This window comes from Microcebus murinus, chromosome 5 (genome assembly GCF_040939455.1).
Source record: "Microcebus murinus isolate Inina chromosome 5, M.murinus_Inina_mat1.0, whole genome shotgun sequence".
Taxonomy (NCBI): Eukaryota; Metazoa; Chordata; class Mammalia; order Primates; family Cheirogaleidae; genus Microcebus; species Microcebus murinus.
This window is the reverse complement of record NC_134108.1, coordinates 51524733-51544602: the sequence shown is the minus strand read 5'-3', so window position 1 is coordinate 51544602 and position 19870 is coordinate 51524733. Positions and strand designations below refer to the sequence as shown.

Genomic DNA, 19870 nt, shown 5'->3' with positions numbered 1-19870 from the left:
TTGACTTTGATTCCCTAGGCTTGGCTCATATGCACGTGCCTGAACCAACCACTGTGGCCAGGGAGATGGCTGTGTCACGGTTATGTGCCCATCCCTAGACCTGAGATGTAGGAGCCATCCCATAGGAGCCACTTAGATATGATTGGGATTGGTGGTTCCCCAGGAACATTAGAAAGAGTTAGATCTTTCTGGGGATAGATACCAGAAGGGCAAATACGGTAGATGGATATTATAGGGCATTATATAATCTTTCTTATAATCTAGACCAATGTCTATTCTAATTTGTTATAAGTGAAAATATTCTTATATTTTAGTTATATGAAATATAATAATTATATGAAATAATTTGACACTGGTTCTGTTTGATGTTAGGTTTTTTTTGATGTTATAGTGATATAGACTATTTGAATCATTCTAGCCTCAGCCCTATTATATCTATGAGATAGGGCCTTTGCAGTAGCCCTAGATATTTGACATGTGTCTACAATGTAATATACTTTTACTGTTAGTCATGTTGACCAAATTCTTGTGTAGGCTGCTGCAGGTGCTGCCATCTTGGCTGAAATGACACCAGTGATTTTGGGGTCTTCCATTCTTAGCAGGAAGTGCCTTCTATTGGGTCCTGTTCTGGAGCCCTGACCTAGAGCCCCTAACACTTTAGAATCATAGCTGGCTGTCTACAAAAGCCAGAAGGCATCTGAAATATTGCTGTGGCTCTGTAGTATTTTTAAAGTGCCTTTAAAGCTAATTATTTAGAAGGAAAATATAGTGACCAACTCAATTTGGTGAAATAGTTATGCATTTTGATACTCATCAGGTGTGCTGGTTCTGTTAGAGCCTAGTCATCCACCCTAGCAAAGGAAGCAAGAGGATGCTGGGTAGAATTCCCATGGAGCCTTAGGTAGAATCACTGTCCCCCGAGCCAATCTCCTTACCACACAGCCCTTGCTTACTTGAAATCAGTTTCCTTTATAAAATGTTGCCTTTATATGTTTCTATTCTTAGTCATTTCTAGTTGTATTTCCTGGCTTAGGCTTTTTCTGGTTGTAGCAGTTGAGTTTTGGTACAAGGAGGAAGTTGAGGGAGCTCCCCCCCACCCTGGCCACTTCCTGTACGTTCGTTAGATGTGGAAAGGCTTCTGTGTTTACCAGGGCCAGCTGCTTCCTCGTATTTCACTCCATTTGTCATTTGACAAATACTTACTGAGTTCTGTTATGTACAAAGCATTATATTATGTCCTCAAATAAGTTACAGTATTTATGTAAAACATAATTATTGCCCAAAGAGGTAGAGATGAAACACTTTGGGAACCCACAGTGTGAATTTCCAGTGCGGGCGCAGGGAGCCTGAAGGAGCTAGCGCGGGAGGTAGGCTGAGGTGTGCCAAGCTCAGGGAGGAAGACTAGCTATTCATTTTTAATAGTTTCAAAGAAAAATGATTGTATTTTAATGGCTTTATTTTTATGGCTAAATAAACACTTCAGTTTGGTTCTTTAATTGTTAGTATGGAACTCAATGTCAAGAAAAAAAATGTTTGTGAAATTCTTGTTCTGTGAAAGTATCTCCCGGGAGGCTCACTACCACATGGGTAATAAGTTTTCTGGGTAGTAAACGCATTATTAGCTCCGAAACAGAGAACAGCCTTCAGGAAGGATGCTCATGAATCCAACAATTGAGGTTTTTCAGGAACTACATTCTGTTTCTCATCGGAATGTCAAAAGAAATTCCCCAAACAGTCCCGCTTACTATGTTATACTCTATCAATTTCTAGTTCTATGCTATACTCTTGGTCAAATAGTGGAAACAGGGCTAATTCTTTTAAACTAAAAGCAAAATGAAATATTTCTAAAGTTCCGATAAAAAATAAGAGTGCTGTTGTTTTAAATTCTTTTTCCTTTGGTCTTACACAGAAGGGCAGGTTGGCCCCGCTGCCCTTAAATTATGAGCAATTATTCCACCAGGCTGGGACCTGCTGGTACTTGTGTTTGCTGCTCTCCCCTTCCCTCCTCCACTCTCTACACAGAGAAGTGTTCATTCGTGTGTGCAGGACCCCTGTGAACAAGGACACTGTGGGATCTTCGTAAGTGTCCCAAGTATAAGTTTTAAGTAGACTAGGATCCTAGATACAGGAGAAAATCTCAGATCTGGGTTTTGGGGTTTGTCCTCCACCTCACCAGTATTCATGGGTGTTTCACCTGGGGCTGCATCTTGGAAGGGAAAACAACACGAGTAACATCGTAATAAATTGTTTCCCTGCTTCAGCTTCAGTGAATTTGAACAGGCTTAACTGGGTGTTGGATATTTATCTACAATTAGTTTATTTTGATTTTATAGGGAAATGTAGTACTTGTTATTAAAAAGAAGAAGAAGAAGAAAACTGGATAACACTTCCAGAGCTTGCTCACTTGCTGCCTTCTCTCCTTTGTATAATATTTAGTCTCTCCTCAGCCTTTCCCCCTCCAAACCTTAAAGTCAAACAGAAGGGCCTTTAACCCTTTGTTCTCTAACTTGTTACAGGCCCGGAGCCTTGCTGGGAACGCTTTTCTGTGATATGACTTACCCTCTTTAATTGTTGCTTTTTAAAAAGTTCTGGTTTTCATAAAGTAGGTTTTCTTGCTATGTAGACATTCCTCCCACACGGCAGCACGCAGGTCCCCGTGTGCTGTGCGGCCTCGCTGGTGGGCACTGGGACCTTGTCCAGCTCCCCTACTTAGAAACAAAAATACAAACTTTCTCAAAGGTTCGGTGACCTCTTCAAACTCATCTGAGAGTTAGCGTCATGACCACGGCTAGAACAAAGTCTCCTAACTGCTCACCTTACAGTGATAAAGAATAGGTTTGTAAAATTGCTAATGAGGTTGTGAACCCATGGGGAGTCGGGGGTGGGGGTGGCATTATTTCCTGAAAGAGACTGTGACTGGTGCTCATAGCAGTTTCTCCATTCAGATGGCCAGGAGCGAGTGCACAGTGTTAGCCGTCATAGCAGCTTAACTCCGGAGACTGTATAGTGTTTTCTCCCTGGTGACTGTTCATTTCCTAACTGTGACTGTACTCAAGTTTTTTGCTTAAATCAGCCCTTTAGATAGTAAAATCATACTCTGTTCTACTTAGGGAGTGTGTGGGCTATTCTAGGTATAGTTTACTAACAGAACAGTACATGACAGGAAACTTTATAGGGCACGTGGCAGTTCAGGTCTCAAAGTGAGGAGGGCCCAGGGAGCCTCAGGAAACGATTCAGTCATGTTCTGGCCACTCTTTGTCTCACCTTGATCGAGTCATTTCCTATTCAGAACAGAAACCAACAAATAATTTCAAGTGATGCTTCTTACCTGCCTATGAACTTATTGGGGCAGGGGTTTTTATCTTATCTTTATATTTCTAGGGCTGGTGTAGTTCCTGGCTCATGGCAAATGGTCAGTCAACATTTATTGAATGAATAAATGAATCAGTTTTCCTGTGTCTTTAGGTTTTCCTATCTGTAAAATGGGAACATCAATACCTCCCTAGAAGGTTAAGTGTGATATAAAAGATGTGAAAGCATTTTAGAAAATTCTGCTTACTTATACATAATAGATATTCCTTTAAGCTATGAGGCAATCATTACAGCAATGACTTAATTGAGTATCTCTTGAATATAACAGAATTGAAAACTTTTTCCCCTTCAAAGACTTTATCTTTGCATAGGAAATAAAATCAATATGTTAGTTTTGCCAGGTGTTATGGCTCATGCCTGTAATCCCAGCCCAGTGATTTGGGAGGCTAAGGCAGGAGGATCACTTGAGGCCAGGAATCCGAGACCAACCTGAGCAACATAGCAAAAGCCCATGTTTAAAAACATGTTTAAAAATTAGTCAGGGGTAGTGGCACATGCCTTTAGTCCCAGCTACTCAGGAAGCTGAGGTGAGAGGATTGCTTGAGCCTAGGAGTTTGAGGCTGCAGTGAGCTATGATTGCGCCAGTGCACTCTAGCCTGGGCAACAAAGCGAGACCTTGTCTCTTAACACGTACACACAAAAGTTTTATCGATTTTCCTGAGTAAAGATCACTTAAAAGATAACAAATGAAAACATTCCAAAAGGGATTAGTGTTTAGTATTTTTGAGGGTTTGTTCAATTTTGCTTATAGATAGTTGTGTCATGCTGGAAATTCTGTTTGAAATAAAATTTTGGTTTAGTTACTTTGCTGCATTTATTTGTTTTAGCTTTTCTTCTAACTTTTTTCAGTGTGGTTTCTTGTATAATGGAGACATAGCTTTCTGTTAAGAAATTTCTGCTAAAATATTTTCATCTTGATTTAAAAAAAAATTATTGCCTGTTTATTAAAAGAAGTAGGTTCTTCTTGAAAGTCCAATTTGTTTCCTTAGAATAGAATTAGAAAAAAATCACAGAGAAGTATCTTCATTGGAGATTTCTCAAGGAATAGGATTTGATAAGCAAGAACACCAAAAAGGTCATGTAATAATACTCTTTTGCTTACCATTTTGATTTGTCATATAGATAAATCCATCTGCTCCTAAAGATTAATAATCAAAAATTAAGAATACTGATTAATAAAACAAATGAAAGTTACTATATGATATATATTTAATGTGTGTGATAGTTTTATTATGTCAAATATTGTTATAATAAGTGTTTTTGTTTCTTTAGATGGGTAGCCTATGAAAATCCTGACTTCACAGGAGAACAGTATATACTGGATAAAGGCTTTTATACCACTTTTGAGGACTGGGGAGGCAAAAATTGTAAGATCTCTTCTGTACAACCCATATCTTTGGTAAGGAGTCATATTTTTACGTGAGAATATTTAACTGAATTCTGGATTTCCCTAATGTGTATTTCTGGTTCATATAATATTTATTGCTACAGAAAATATTCTGAGGTCATTTTTAGCAGTAATTGCTAATAATCTGGAAGCAAAAGCATGTCAACATGTTTGCTTTATTCACTTCCTTTTCTTTTCCCTTTAAAAATTTTAGGATTCTTTCACTGGCCCAAGGAGACGAAATCAGGTAACTTTAAAAATATTCTATTTCTTATAATTAGGGTCCTTCCTTTGAAAAGCTGAACTTATGTATTAAATGTCAGACATTTGGAATACTTTGTTAGTTTTACCCCTTTTTATGTTTAAAAGCATAATTATATTTTTAAATACGATTTAAGTTTACTTTAATGCTTACTTGATAACACTGGTCCATGTCTCAATATTTCTTATAAAATGATCTTATTGTGTAAAGCTGAATTTTATATCATTACAATGAATCAGTTTATATTAATATACTAAGACTAATATCCAAAAAATAGCATATAGTTGTGATAAATAGTAAAATGAATTCTCATATTTGCTGTGTCTGCATTAGACAAACATTTGGTCTCCCTCAAGCCTTTTGAATGTGGACTCTTAACATCATCTGAGGTGTTACATTTGTTATTTAGGCTTTTTAATGGAAGTGTTCACACAGCCAGTAATTATAGAGGCACAAATACCAGTGTAGCCTCCTTTGTTGCATGTATGAGATTCTAATAAAACAGTAAGCATCTTCCATTGAGAGGGAAGAAAACTGTACTATATATTTCCAAAATGTAGTTTATTGTTAATAGTAGAACTGCTTAACAACTTTTGGCCACAATAAAGCTTTAAATGCCTCACAGCTTGTTAACAGGGTGTTCTGTAGAAACTTACCTCCATTGTTGATTTTCCTCTGATGTCTATGAATTAAATAGTCATAAATGGGATAACCAACATGTTTCTAATTGATCATTAATATATGTAGAAGTAGAAAATTAAAGAATTCATAAAATTCATACCAGTTTACGGTAACAAAAGTTAACAGGTCATGTTTGGATCATCATTTCAAATGCTGAATGAGTTAAGGAAAATAATTTTTTGTTTTTCTGTTTACTTTTTCAAAGATTCACTTGTTTTCAGAACCACAGTTTCAAGGTCAGAGTCAATGTTTTGAAGAAACAACAGGTCAAATTGATGAATCATTTTCTACTAAGTCTTGCAGAGTTTCTGGAGGCAGGTAAGTAAAGCGATGGCTGGGCAGAGCTGAGTCACTGGGTAAAGTAGAATTCACACAGCAGCAAGTATTCAGTGACACCTGTTGGGTGCTTGGCACTGTATGAAACCATCATCTTAGTCCGAAAGTATGCTTTGTGATATCCGAGTGCTGGATGCCAGAGGACGTGGACATCAGGGTAGGTTGGAGGTGAAGATTACCTCGATGCGTAATAGAGTTCACACCAGGTGCTGTGCTCTCATCACCTGTAAAGGGGGAGTTGGACTCCACATAATCTTTCCAGGTAGATAGGGTGGGATAGGCACTCCGCATGACAGGGAGCTGAAGAAAAGCGTGTGGCTGGAGTGGAGTTGGTGTGCGTGCTGATCAGGGAGCACACTCCCCTCCCTGGCTGGGAGGGCTTTGTACTGGGGAGGAGAAGGGAACCCAGCCTGGACTGGGAGGGTGGGATCAAGACTCCCAGAGCATGTGAGTTTAGGTGGATGCCATAGGAAACACAAGACAAGGATAAAGGCCATGGGCTCAAAATGCCATGCTGAAAACAATAGTTTTACAAAAGCTTGCTTCACTAGAGAGGGGAAAGCCCAAGGCCACAGAAACTTAGGAAATCCCTGGGGCAGTCTGTGTAAGAGGTGATGAGAAATTAAGTCTAATAATGATAACAGTAATGCCTTTAATCATGTAATTCTTTATGGTTGAAATAACACTGTCCTATAATTTAGCATTGCACAGTGAAGAGCCCTGGCTTTGCATTCAAATACAGATCCTGACAGTAAAGCTTCACAGCTTCTTAGCATGTACATCCACCCCATCCCAGTTCCTCTTTATCCCCTACCCTGCTTCATGTATCACTGCCAGACACGTACTTTTTAAAATCGCTCCCTTATTGTCTGTCTGAGCTCACTGGAGTGTAAACTTCAAGAGAGCAGAGACTTTGTTTTGTTCTCTACTGTATCCCCAGCAGTGGAAAAGTACCTGACACACAATTGTTGGTAAAAAAAAAAAAAACCAACAAAACACAAACCTTCTAGAGAAGCAAGGTAAATCACCATTGTATCAGAAAAGGCCCAGAGAGGCTAAGTGACTTATTTAAGTCACTGTAGTATTTTGACTTCTGGCGCAGTGTAGGTGTTAGGAATGAGGAGGAGTTGAGAGATTTTGGGAGGAAATCAGTAGACTTTGGTGGCTTGGTGGCTAGTTAGGTATGATGCTTGGTGAAGGCTTATTCCTAGAGGACTCGAGAGCTTGAAGCTACAAGGGCTGGAAGCATGGTGGCACCCATGAGAGGAGCAAGAGAGGCTGGTAGGCAGGGAAATAAAATCATGGGGATTTTCACGGAGAAAGTTTTATTTCCCAGACACAGAGTTAAATGACTTCTTGTGAATATTAATCTGACACAAGATGAAATGGAGTGAATGTGTCTAAATATTTTTGAAGAAATAACTGTTAGCCACAAGCATTGTATTTTATATCAGGCTGCCTCTAAAAATCAGACTTCTTGAATAGAAATACTCAAATTGCACACTGTGTGTGGTTTTCCCTACTGTAGCTGGGTTGCATATGATGGAGAAAACTTCTCTGGGAATCAGTACGTATTGGAGGAAGGCCATTACCCTTGTCTCTCTGCAATGGGCTGCCTGCCTGGAGCGACTTTCAAGTCTCTTCGTTTTATAGATGTTGTAAGTATGCCAGTGAATACGGTGTTACAGAAAAGTGTGCTTCACATAGCTGATGGTCAGGGCAAGGTAAACAGCAGGCAGAACTTACCCAGGGCTTAAAATTGGGGCTTTAAATCTGTGTGGATGTATGTACATCTAGTGTATTGATTCTAACTGGTATAAGTATTACACTACCCTGTTTTAATCCTCATGTGTATCTACAGACCTGTGTGGGAGTCTCTTAGGGCTGTATATTAGGGAGTAGAACTGCTGGATTTCATGTATGAACAGGCAATCTCACTCAGTGCTGCCAACTCCTACCACTTTAGATTCCCACTGGCAATCTAAACTAATTGACATATAACCCCTTATATTGACATATAACCCACTTCCCACATTGTTGCCATTACTGAGTATTCTAGTTTTTGTCAATTTGATGGAATGATCAGAAAGTGTTGTGTCCTTGTTGGGATAATTTGTATTCCACTATTAGTGAGGTTGGTATCTCTTACACTTATTTATCATTTGGGTTTTTTGTTCAGTGAATTGCCTATTTATATCCTTTTCCCAACTCTTTTTTTTCAGTTTCCTGTATCTTTTGTTGTTATTGATGTACAGAAATTCCTGATAGTTTTTTAGTGTATTATTCTGTTATTTTAGAGATTTGCTGTCAAATGACTTCTCCCAGTTTATCACCTATGTGCTAATTCAGATGATGGTGCCCAGTTTTGGACAGAAATCTTTCAGTTTGATGTAGCGCAAGCAATATTCAATAGAACAAAACTACAAGATAATGTTCAGATATTAAAGTCCAGGAATGTCTGTAGTTTTTAAAATTTTTATTAGTAAGTAGCTGATCTCTCATAAAAAGCTTTAAACAGATGTAGTTGGTGATTTTAGTTTTAAAGGGAGGAAGAACATAGGTGAGTTGGCTTTATCTCCTCCCTGGCTGCCTATTTAAATAACTAAAATGCTACTGAGACATGAAAATGTAGCAGTGAAACATGGAATAATGTGGTAAGTATATTAGCTTGTAAGTAATGAAATAAGACTTTTTGATAACCTGCCTAGAATTTTGAAAGCTACCTACAAGTATATCTTTGATGTTTTCAAATGCCTTCTTTCAACCAGAACTAGCATATACACTCACCTTACTCTGATGTTTATAGATGATGATTTTAGGTTTTAATGATGTGAGGAAATGAACATTTTACCCACATTAAGACTATATAATTTTGTGACTTAATACTTCAAAATTATTTAATTGATTTTTAATACTAAACTTGAGTGTTAGGACATTTTTGGCATGCCATCTCAGAGAAAGTGCAAAGCAGTAATACTATAATTTTTGCCATTTCCTCCTTGTATGTTTTATATAACCTAATTCCTGTGTGTACATTCCCCCGTACACACTAATCAGCCATGCTCACTGAGGGATAGATCTTTTCTACACGTCAGGGCACATCCAAGTAAGTGAAGCAGTAAGGTACCACACCCTTGCCACAAACCTTTCAGCAGATAAGGAAAAAATGTAAGCCCCACGGGCTTTTATACCATATCATTTATGATCTCAGGAGTATTACCATTACAGCTTAGTCTAGGAGCATAAGGATCTGTAATTTGAAAAACAAGCATAAGCTGCCAGGTTTTCATTCTTCTCAAAGTCAGTGGACTTTTGTGCTATTGTGCTCTTAAAATGATTGACAGTTTCAAAATAAGGCTTCCGTTCTGTTTTTTCTCTCCTCCTGACAGTGATCCCTACAGGAAAACTTGGGAGTGTGAGTACATAGAATCATCATTTTATTGACAATCACAACAGAAAAAAAAAGACATTTGAAAATACACATTTGAGGAAGGTTCCTTGCTTAGTCAATACCACAGTACACTAGGCCATCAAACACCAGACTGATACTCCCATTTATGTCCATGGCTTTCCAGCCCCTCCTTGTTTCAAATGAAATGGCTAAGTGGAAGATAAATTCCATTAGAAGACTGTTGATATCCCAGGCATATATCCATTTCTCTATTCCTGGGATAGTCTTTTTTCCTGCTTTATAAACCGTTTACAGTTACCTGCCTTTACGTGCAATGGAAAAACTTCCCGCCACTCCATGTTTTCTCTCGTTAGCTTTGGGGTACTCAGACATCCAAATTTCCTGGGAAAGGGAGTTTATACATAGGCCAAATCTGGCAGAGTTTGTGCTTTGTCTTTGTAACAAGATTATTTTCACATAAATTCAAATTTTCAATAAAGTTGAACAACAGAACATTATTTTTGTTCCTATATAGGAATTTTCTGAACCAACAATTATTCTTTTTGAAAGAGAAGACTTCAAAGGAAAAAAGATTGAACTCAATGCAGAAACGGTTAATCTCCGATCCCTGGGATTCAACACGCAAATCCGCTCTCTTCATGTTATTGGTGGCATGTGAGTTATCTACGTTACCTTAAACTAATTGACATATAACCCCTTATTTTCTGTAAGGGTTAATAATTGTGCACCTTTGATGTACACAATTCCCATTGGGAATAGCCATGTGTAAAACATCTTTTGTCTCCTTATCCAGATTTTTAGTTTATTTAAGGTAAAGATTTGTCTTTAATACCTCTCAAAGTCCTTGGGGGAATGTTTTGCACACCAGTGCTCAGCAAATTTATTAAGTACTCTTTTTTAGCAAGAGAGAGCTGACTTTTCATTTGGAGATAAGAATTGAAATTTTTCCTTTAGCTAGGAATGACTAGCAAATGATTAAGAGTCAACTTAGTAGCATTTTTCCCCCCTCAACTTTGTATAATTTTGAAATTAAGATATCAAAATGAATAAGTACCATCAATGAAATAAATGTTTTTAATAAAGTTTTTTTTTTTTTTAACAGAAATGGTGTGGCCCACCTATGTGCATTAAATGTTGGGGGATGGGGACTTTAGTTATTTAAAAAGCAATTATGGAATATTAGGGTGGTAGAATTATGGGTGATTTTTTTCAACAGGTTTAATAAGTATTTTGTTTTTATGATAAAAGATGGTTAAAATGATAACATTTTAGAGTTCCAGGATTAAAAGTAGAGAACATTCTTCCTTGACATAATATATCAGCAAGAGAGGAGGGTTGCTGGGTTGCTAACCCGCCAGTCTGCTCCCACCCAGGCTTTCCTGGTTGTGCCGCACCAGCATCTCTGCGTGGAAGGGACCTAAATATCTTATCAGTTATTTTTAGATTTGAGGACGATTACTCTTGTTTTAAACAAGAGTATTATTTTTTTTGTTCAACTAACCCTTATTTAGTACTTACCAAGTACCACACACTAAGAGCTTTGCCAATATTAACCATTTAAATAACATTTAAAGACCCATTACTGCAACTGAGGATGTTTTATGAGTGGCTCACTGGAAGGACTGGGGAATCTCACTAAAAGACCATTTCTATTTCATTGCTTTATTGGAAGAAAAAACTTACCTATTTCTCTTCAGGAGTGGTTCTTGTTGGCACAAATATTTATGTACCAAAAATTTACTGTTCATCAAGAAAGCACTGCTTTAAGTGTTCAAAAAAATAAAGTTCCATTTCTCCCCCCAATGTATATTTAAAGTTCAGTCTAGAAATTGAAAACATTGTAAAAATAAATGTAATTGGGGTCAATTGTCAAATGGAAATTGTCCCTTACTGTGGTTGTTTTTTTTCCAGATGGGTTACTTATGAATATGGCAATTACAGAGGTCGACAGTTCCTACTGTCACCAGCAGAAGTACCTAATTGGTATGAATTCAGTGGCTGTCACCAAATAGGTTCTCTACGACCTTTTGCTCAGGTATTTTTCTCTTCTGTATACTCTGAGTAGACTCTTCTGAATTTTTTTTTTTTTTTATAAATGCAATCCAACTTTTTGGTTTCAATTTAAAATTGACCCCACCCCCAGGAATTTGGGCTCAGTTTCTGGCGCTAAGAGGTATGGCTGCTTCAGAAATGCCATCAAACCTAACATCAAACATGGCATGGCCAAGCCCTGGGTTGTCTGTAGGCAGGCTTCCCACCCCAGGCACTTTGAAATTTTGTCAAACTCTTCCCATTGAGAAATTTCTAAAACCTCTGAGACTCTTGGGTATAGTAATTATCCCTGATCTGTACCTCACTTTGGATTCTTCCCAACATTAATGCTTGTTCAGTGCATCTTATATATGACAACTGCTGGGGTTTTTGTCTTCTAGAAACGAATTTGTTTCAGACTTCGAAACAAAGCAACAGGGTTATTCATGTCAACCAATGGAAACCTAGAGGATCTGAAGCTTCTTAGAATACAGGTCATGGAGGATGTTGGTGCTGATGATCAGATTTGGATCTATCAAGAAGGATGCATCAAATGCAGGGTGAGTTTTTAGGACGAGGGATCTGTAATACCTTTGCTAGGAGGTGACTTGTCCTTTAACATGCTTTTGGTCTTTCTTCAAGTAGATGCTATTTCATAATTCCTGGAGCACTTTCAGAAATAAATTGGAAATTTTTTTCATGAAAATATTTTCTAGCTCTGATAGAAGCAGTCTAGGAACTTAAAATGGGAGGTAAATCTTATACTGATCCAAGATTATTTGTTTTTATACTTGATTTTTATATAGTAATAGAAAAGGTAAGTATTTGTTATTCTTCCCCTTTTCCTACTTGTTATAGAAATATTAGTAACTATAAGCCCCAGCACTATCAACAAAAACTGCTCTTGGTTTGTTTCGTTTGGGAGAACCCCACAGAATAGGATGAAGGGGGAAGAAATACCTCTGCATGTACAACACAGTCCATTTCCTGATTGTCACTGTGAAGTGGAAAATGGCCCATCCCTCCCGTATCACTTCTGCTATAAGACATTTAAAAGCTGAATGTAGTAAGATTTTATGAGAGAAGCTAATGCTTCTATGGCAGATAACTTCTTTCTTACTCGTTGATTTTATGAGCTTGACTGTTTGCTCCAGATTTAAAAACACACACACACACAAAAAAAACCCTAGGTGCCCCATGAGTCAGCAGAAGGCATACAGCCTTGTGAAAAGGAGCACAACTTGTAAATTGGGTCGGTTGTGCTTGAGGGAGAATGATCCTTTCAGCAAACAGAAGTGCTGTTGAGACACGCAGAGGAGAGACAGCACAAGAACCAGAAGTAGCTGCAGTAAAGCCGCATGGAAAGCAGCCAGCTCCTGCCCCTGAATTATCATCATTCAAGAAAATGGTGCCTTTCAGCAACTATTTCTAACAAACATTTCAGTGATTTAACAATTTTGAATTCAGTAGGTCAATAAGAAAAAGTAAAGTGTCCTAGATTATCACAATGCTTTTATCTTAATATAGAATAGTATACCTTTAATAAACATTTTTATAGCAAGATATGTTCATGGCATGTAAACATATGACTGCCATACACTGTTTAAATATATTAAGGGTAGATTCACTCCAGGGAAGGGCTTATAAAAACTGCATTAAAACACCCTCTACTAAGTTTGTGTTTTTTTCTTATTTTATGGCTGGAGCGCATGTCCATTTAGAAAATATTAGACATTTCTCATGAAGGAAAGGCAAGAGAAGCTAATAAATGCAATTTCAAGGTTTAAAATGATAAAATGCCCTTTAGCCACTTCAGAGCTACAGAATCAGAGGTGTAGTCATATACTGGAAGGTCAGGCCAAGCAGAGGTGGATATGTCAGGGGAGATTTAGCTATAGACCAGCCTCAGATCATGGTCACTTCTGACAGGGAAAAAAAACATGATTTAATGTCAGTTATGGCAGTTTGGGCATAAAAATGGCAGTTTTAATGTCCTGAGGCTTTCCTTACTAGTAAGACAGAAAGTCTTACAAAGGGTCAAAGTCTCCTATGATGGACAAGAATTGAGAACTTTCCATCCCTTATGTCATCTGAAATGAAGGGGAGGATATATATTTGTTTTATTCTAGTTACTCTGGCTAAAAGCTTGTCTGCCTATAGTGGTGGGTTAAATGAAGCCAGGAACTAAGATAATTTTTAAAAATCAATTTAACCAGGGAAATAATTGCTAGGAGACTTAAGTATTTATCCATCTCTCAGATACCTTGTCTTTTCTACTAAGCAGATAGCAGAAGACTGCTGTCTGACGATTGTGGGCAGCCTGGTGACATCTGGCTCTAAACTTGGCCTGGCCCTTGATCAGAATGCAGACAGTCAGTTCTGGAGCATGAAGTCGGATGGCAGAATCTACAGCAAGTTGAAGCCAAATTTAGTTTTAGATGTCAAAGGTAAGGATCATTTTCTTTATTGTAATATGTCTGTCTTTAGTTAAGGAAAAATCTATTCTTAACTTTTGAAAATGAGTATATTATTTTAATAGTAAGAGAGCCCCTATGTGCCTGCTACTGTGCTAACTACTAAGTACATTATCTCATGTGCTCTTCACAGCAATCCTATGAGCTCTATGCTGTCCCTTTCTTCCTCTCCCCCCTAATTTTATAACCAAAAACCTGAGTCTCAAAGCGGTTAATCAGTTTGGCCAAGACCTCACACTCCTAAATGCTAAACTGGAATCTGGACACAGGCTGCCTTCAAACTATTTATTATAATGGTGTTTGACTAAAAATCACAACCTAAAAGGCTGTGATCTCACTTAGTTCAGTATAGTTGATGATTCTCATGTATATACATATAACCTTTCATTGAAAAGATCTAAGATGGAAAAGGAATTAACACAGCCTAGAGGATTTCAGTGGAATGTGAGTTCAGTGAACTTAAACCAGAGTGAACTGATGGTGCTGGGGAAGAATAGGTTTAGCCTAGTGGTCCTCAAACTTTATTTGCATTAGAATCACCTGGAGGGCTTAAGACACAGATTCCCAGGCCTCCGCAGAGTTTCTGATTCAGTAGGTCTGGGGTGGGGCCTGAGAATTTGCTTTTCTAACAAGTTGCTAGGTGGTGCCAATGCTGCTGGTCTGAGGACCATTCCAGAACCATGGATGGTCATTTTTAAAACAAAAATGACCTAACTTATATACAGGAACTCGGTGAACTAGTGTTGTTTGCTATTGACAAGCAAATGCATGCTGTGCTTTAGTCATGTCATCTGGGGGTAATTTTGCTTTAAATTAATAGCAATCAGGAAAGCCAGCATGCTTTATAAGTTTGGTGGACTGGTGATAATGTAACCACACTACACTACATACTCTTTTTTTTTTTTTTTTTACAGTATATCATGAGCAGGTAAACTCCATTTTAAATCATTGCTAGAAGTTGGTTCAATTTTACTTTAATCAGAGCTTTAGGCCAATGCTGTTATTCAAGGTAGGGGTAAACAGCTGTGATTTGATTTTTAAAAAAATTTTCTGGAAATAATAGAGAATAAGCCTGAACATGTTCATCAGGGGCTTTGGTAGCTGAATGAAGAGCAAAAGTGGCTGCCACTTCTGGATGACTTCCATGGGGTAGTGGTCAACCCACTTAACAATGGAATTAGAATTACACAGAACCCAAGAAGTTGGAAGGGTGCTCAGAGGCAGAGTACTACACTTAGGGAGCACAAATTAAGCAATACAACCACAGGCTGGATGGGAACCAAAATGATCATATAAAATGCAGGTAGTACCCTTGGATGTAAGAAAGTAAACGCAACATTCAGAAAATGAGTAATATGTATCCTTCACGTTACATTTGGCACAACAAATTTGTCAATACGTAGATAGGTGAAACATCCATTGGATGATCAATCTAAGGTTCAAACTGGTTAAGAATCACTGACTCAGACCTTTATTCTTATTTTGATCTACTTTATTGCACTGTAGCTCCTCGGTTTACACAAGATAGTTTGTTTCAAAACCTCCAGAGAAGCCAAAGAAATGTGATCTATTGGAAAAATGGAATTTTTGAGGATATGTTAGAAAAATTAGGCTATTTATTCCTCAAAGGAAGGCTGAACAAACCTTCATGTTTCTTACAAACGTAATCAGCTTCCTGTGTCCAGGGTTAAGGTCATTATTCCTTAGAGCGTTTCTTCTTTCATTCTTCTAATATGTATTTATTGGGTACCCCCTACATAGCAGGCTCTGAGCTAGGCACTGGGGCTGCCAAAGTGGGGAAAAAAAAAAGACTCCTACCTTGGTTTCAGAGAGCTTACATTCTAGAAGTTCCAAGTATAGAGGATTTCCTACCCTACTGAGTTGCTACATTAACAGTGGGCCAGAAGTAAGGACACGTGGCGCCTAATCGTGGCTGACATGAACTTTGGGGACTCTAGGAGGTTCTTCCTTCTTCACTTTAAATCTCCAAGGCCCCTTCTGAACATACAGTATATATTAGTCAAGTGCCTCTTGAGTGAGGATAATGTCCTGTATATTTGTGAACTCTCGGTATCTAGTATGGTAGCTACAATAGTCAATTTCTTAAGCCGAATTTAAATTTCTCAGAATGTGGGAGAATGATGCCATCTTGTGGACGTGAGAGCAGGGCTGCGCAAAGAAAATACAAACACACTTAATAGGAAACTATGATTTTCGTTAGCTACAACTGTTGAACCACTTGTTACCTATAAAAATTGCTATAAGAGTTATCAGATCACATGTCTTTTTTCTAGCCAAACTCTGTGTTTGGGGAGTTGTCTTGGTAGGCATTTATATATTCCAGACCACATACCTTGTAATAACAGTGGAAGGTGATTCACACTCACTTTAAAAAACATTAAGTCTGGATGATTTAAATTCTTTCCAAAGGCAAAAGAATGAATTATTTCCTCAGGAACTTTTTAGTGGAGTATGTTGTGTGTGTCTGTTTTGGCAGAGGGCAGGGTTTGCTACCCTCCCCAGCAAACTTACACAAAAAGGCCCAAGGCCTTACTTACCCTTGTATTCTTACCTTGATGGGTAGAGGCTCTAGCTTATCAATGATGATAAACTAATCTCTTATAAGAGGAGTATAAGAAATTTCCTTGCTCAGCTACCTACATCTATTATGTAAGTTTTCAAACTTTTAAAATACTTTGTAAATGCTTCAAAGGAGAGAAGAATGTTTATTTTTTCTTGGCCTAAGGATGAAGCATGATTTTAATATCAGCCACACCCTACATTTAGATACACACATTTGTGTACACACATTTAGATACACACATTTTGATGGGGGTCTTTGGTGATCTAATCTTGGTACAGTGGCTGATGCTAAAAAGGATAAGGTATCTGAAAGGCTGCTTATTCCACACTGAAAAAAAATTGTATACTTGAAAATTTATTTTGTTAATGATACTTCCTCATTGAAAGAGGTATTGAGGCTGTTTTTAACACCAAAGTATCTGAAATAGCTAATAAGTACCCTTGGAAAATCTTTTCAAACATTCTGGTGAAAGGGAGTTAGGTAATTCATGACACTAGTTTTATAGTTCAGTGGCACTCAGCACCTGAAATGCCATGAATTTTTATATACCAAACCAGTTCCCAGCAGTGGGAGCGCTACGCAGTCCCTTTGCATACTTCAGTGTCATTCAAACCTTTCCTTTGGCCAGGCGCAGTGGCTCACGTCTGTAATCCTAGCACTCTGGGGGGCTGAGGTGGGCGGATTGTTTGAGCTCGGGAGTTCGAGACCAGCCTGAGCAAGAGCGAGACCCCGTCTCTACTATAAATAGAAAGAAATTAATTGGCCAACTAAAAATATATATAAAAAATTAGCCAGGCATGGTGGCACATGCCTGTAGTCCTAGCTACCCAGGAGGCTGAGGCAGCAGGATCGCTTGAGCCCAGGAGTTGGAGGTTGCTGTGAGCTAGGCTGACGCCATGGCACTCTAGCCCGGGCAAGAGTGAGACTCTGTCTCAAAAAAAACCCTTCCCTTTGCCTTAAGACAGCCATAGTTTTTCAATATTTATGCAAAACCTGCTCCTCTGACCATCTTTCCTCCCAGCTTCCCACTGCCAGGTCTGAGATTCCTTGCTGTCTCTCAAACCCATGATCTCACCACTGAATACATTTTACAGTCTCTTTGCTCCTTTTCGAGATTTTTCCCCTGTTCCCCTCAATTTCAGACACTGTAAGAATTGGGTAGAAAAAGGAGCCTCATTTGGGTAGGATATCCTGTGTGAAGCTGCTGGTGCCCCATGATGGGAATTTGACAGATCTGCCTATAGCAGGTGACTATCTCATCCCATGGGGCAGTCAGGGCTTCTCCCCCTGCTTTGTTTCCTTGGGGCATGCAGTTTTACACCTTGTTTACTTTAGCTATACCAGTGTTAGAATAAACTGTCTGCTATAGCTCCTTTACTGTGGGCATATATCTTTTTATTATTTTCTTTTCTTCCAGGGGGTACACAGTATGATCAGAATCACATTATCCTCAACACTGTCAGCAAAGAGAAGTTTTCACAAGTGTGGGAAGCCATGGTCCTATAAACCTCAACGAAGAAGGCAGAAGGACTCTTTCTGGAGGTCTTTCCAGCCACCTTATTTAAAAAGGACAATGCTGATGGACAAGCCAATTCGAAAGTGGATCTACTCCTTCAATAACTCTAAATTCCATCTTGAATCAGACTGCCACGACTGAATTGTCTCATCCTTTGAAAAGACTATAATAGTTTTAAACCAATAATTTGTCCTCCTCTCATTTCTTGCCTTTTGTTTTTCAGTAGCTGCTTAAACAGGTTGCTTTATTAGCAGCTTTTGGATGTTTTTTTTAAAAATGTTATGTCAAAACTATGTACATTTTAAATTATTTCCAAAGATAGTGACAGGAGAGAACAGAAACAAATTTACCAACTTTGTGGACCTACAAATTCCTTACACTTTAAAGGGAAGGATTTAAAAGCTCGGGTCTGTAAGGTAAAGGGCTGTTTAGCATCTGAGAATACTTCATTAGGCCTGTAATTTTGGATCTTGGCCTTAACCACTTCAGTATGAGCATCGACTATAGTCGCCAGCTACAGATGAACGCGCATAGCCGAGCGTCGACTTTAGTCGAGAGCCAACAGCTTTTACTTTTATAGCTTTTAACTCTGCAGTTGCAGTGTGTACGTTCAGCTAATAAGTTACTACGAATCTGTGACCTTTTAAGTCCTTAGTAGGATTTATTATAGTTATTTTCCTAAAGCTGCCTGTAAAGTAAAACAAGCTTTCAGTGCTTTAAAGCATTCCTTATCACACAAGAGCAAAACGGATTCGTCATCATTGCACAGCAGACTATTGTGCAGACTATGAGTGCCGGCTATGGGCAAGGTTTCGTGGCCGGTGAGTGCCATACCGAAGTGGTTAACGTTTTCTAGAACCGTTATGCTGCAAAGAGGGGGAAAGTCTTTTATATTCAGACATATTTTAAGGAACTCAATCAGTAAATAAAATAGCAGGATTTGAATTACTTTACCCATCAGCTGCCCTAGAATGTCACAAGTGTTGTTTAATGCCTTCCTCACAGCTGCTACGGGAACACTATTACCATGGTCATTACCATGACCTAATTTATTAGCCCATCCTTATTCATCTACAACAGTACTGAAACCATGTTATTCAGTTTTTTGTTAAACTCAGATCTTTTAGCCCAATTTCCTGCCCTCATATCTCCCTGCATGGGCTGCCTGCCCTGTAGCATTGCACAGCTGCACTCTGGGGCCCTGCTGAAGGGGCCAGCCTCAGGTCTGGGGTACGGCAGCACCTATGTCACTGCCTTCTGGCGGCAAAAGAGAGGTGTGGAAGGCTCAAGAGAATGACCAGCAATTATCTCCAGGAAGAGAAGGGAAGGAAACCTTAAGCAATGTTTGTTGGTCATATCTTAGAACTGAGAACCCTAAAATGCAGTAAGCATTTCAAGAATGCAAATTGAAACTGTTTAACTGCTGACAATACACTGGCCCATACAGTGCTGTTCAAACAGTGGGTTCTAGTTTTGAACAAAACTGCTAAACATTTAATACATGTCTTCTGCTTTTTGTCCTTGTCACTGAATACTGGTGCTCTTGTCACAGGTAGAACAAATCTTATTTCCTTTTCATCTGTTCAAGTGTGTTTCCAATTCTAAGTTGAGCCTCTAGAGTCTGTGGTAGGCAATCATGGTCATTAGAATAGTTGATCTTCAGTTTTACACATGTACAATGGCATCCAGCAGGTATTACATGTACAGCTCTGACTTTAGGCCTTTTTGTGCAAATCATTACAGTATGGTGGGGTAAGATTTTACGACAGCCTGTGCTGAAATTCTCTCTTGAATAAACTTGTTTCTGGTTAATGA

General features: G+C 38.6%; 1 protein-coding gene across 2 annotated transcripts in view; it reads left to right on the top strand.

Annotated features, from left to right (window-relative positions):
* Window positions 1-19870, top strand: part of CRYBG1 (crystallin beta-gamma domain containing 1) — a 188576-nt gene extending 168706 nt beyond the window's left edge. For both annotated transcript variants that reach the window (XM_012753155.3, XM_076003089.1), the window contains 9 exons: window positions 4645-4771; window positions 4974-5006; window positions 5908-6020; window positions 7567-7696; window positions 9965-10104; window positions 11362-11485; window positions 11883-12041; window positions 13766-13928; window positions 17957-19870. In XM_012753155.3, the coding sequence (XP_012608609.1) occupies window positions 4645-4771; window positions 4974-5006; window positions 5908-6020; window positions 7567-7696; window positions 9965-10104; window positions 11362-11485; window positions 11883-12041; window positions 13766-13928; window positions 17957-18045 (1078 nt within the window). In that variant the 3' untranslated portion in view covers window positions 18046-19870. The remainder of the gene's footprint in view (window positions 1-4644; window positions 4772-4973; window positions 5007-5907; window positions 6021-7566; window positions 7697-9964; window positions 10105-11361; window positions 11486-11882; window positions 12042-13765; window positions 13929-17956) is intronic.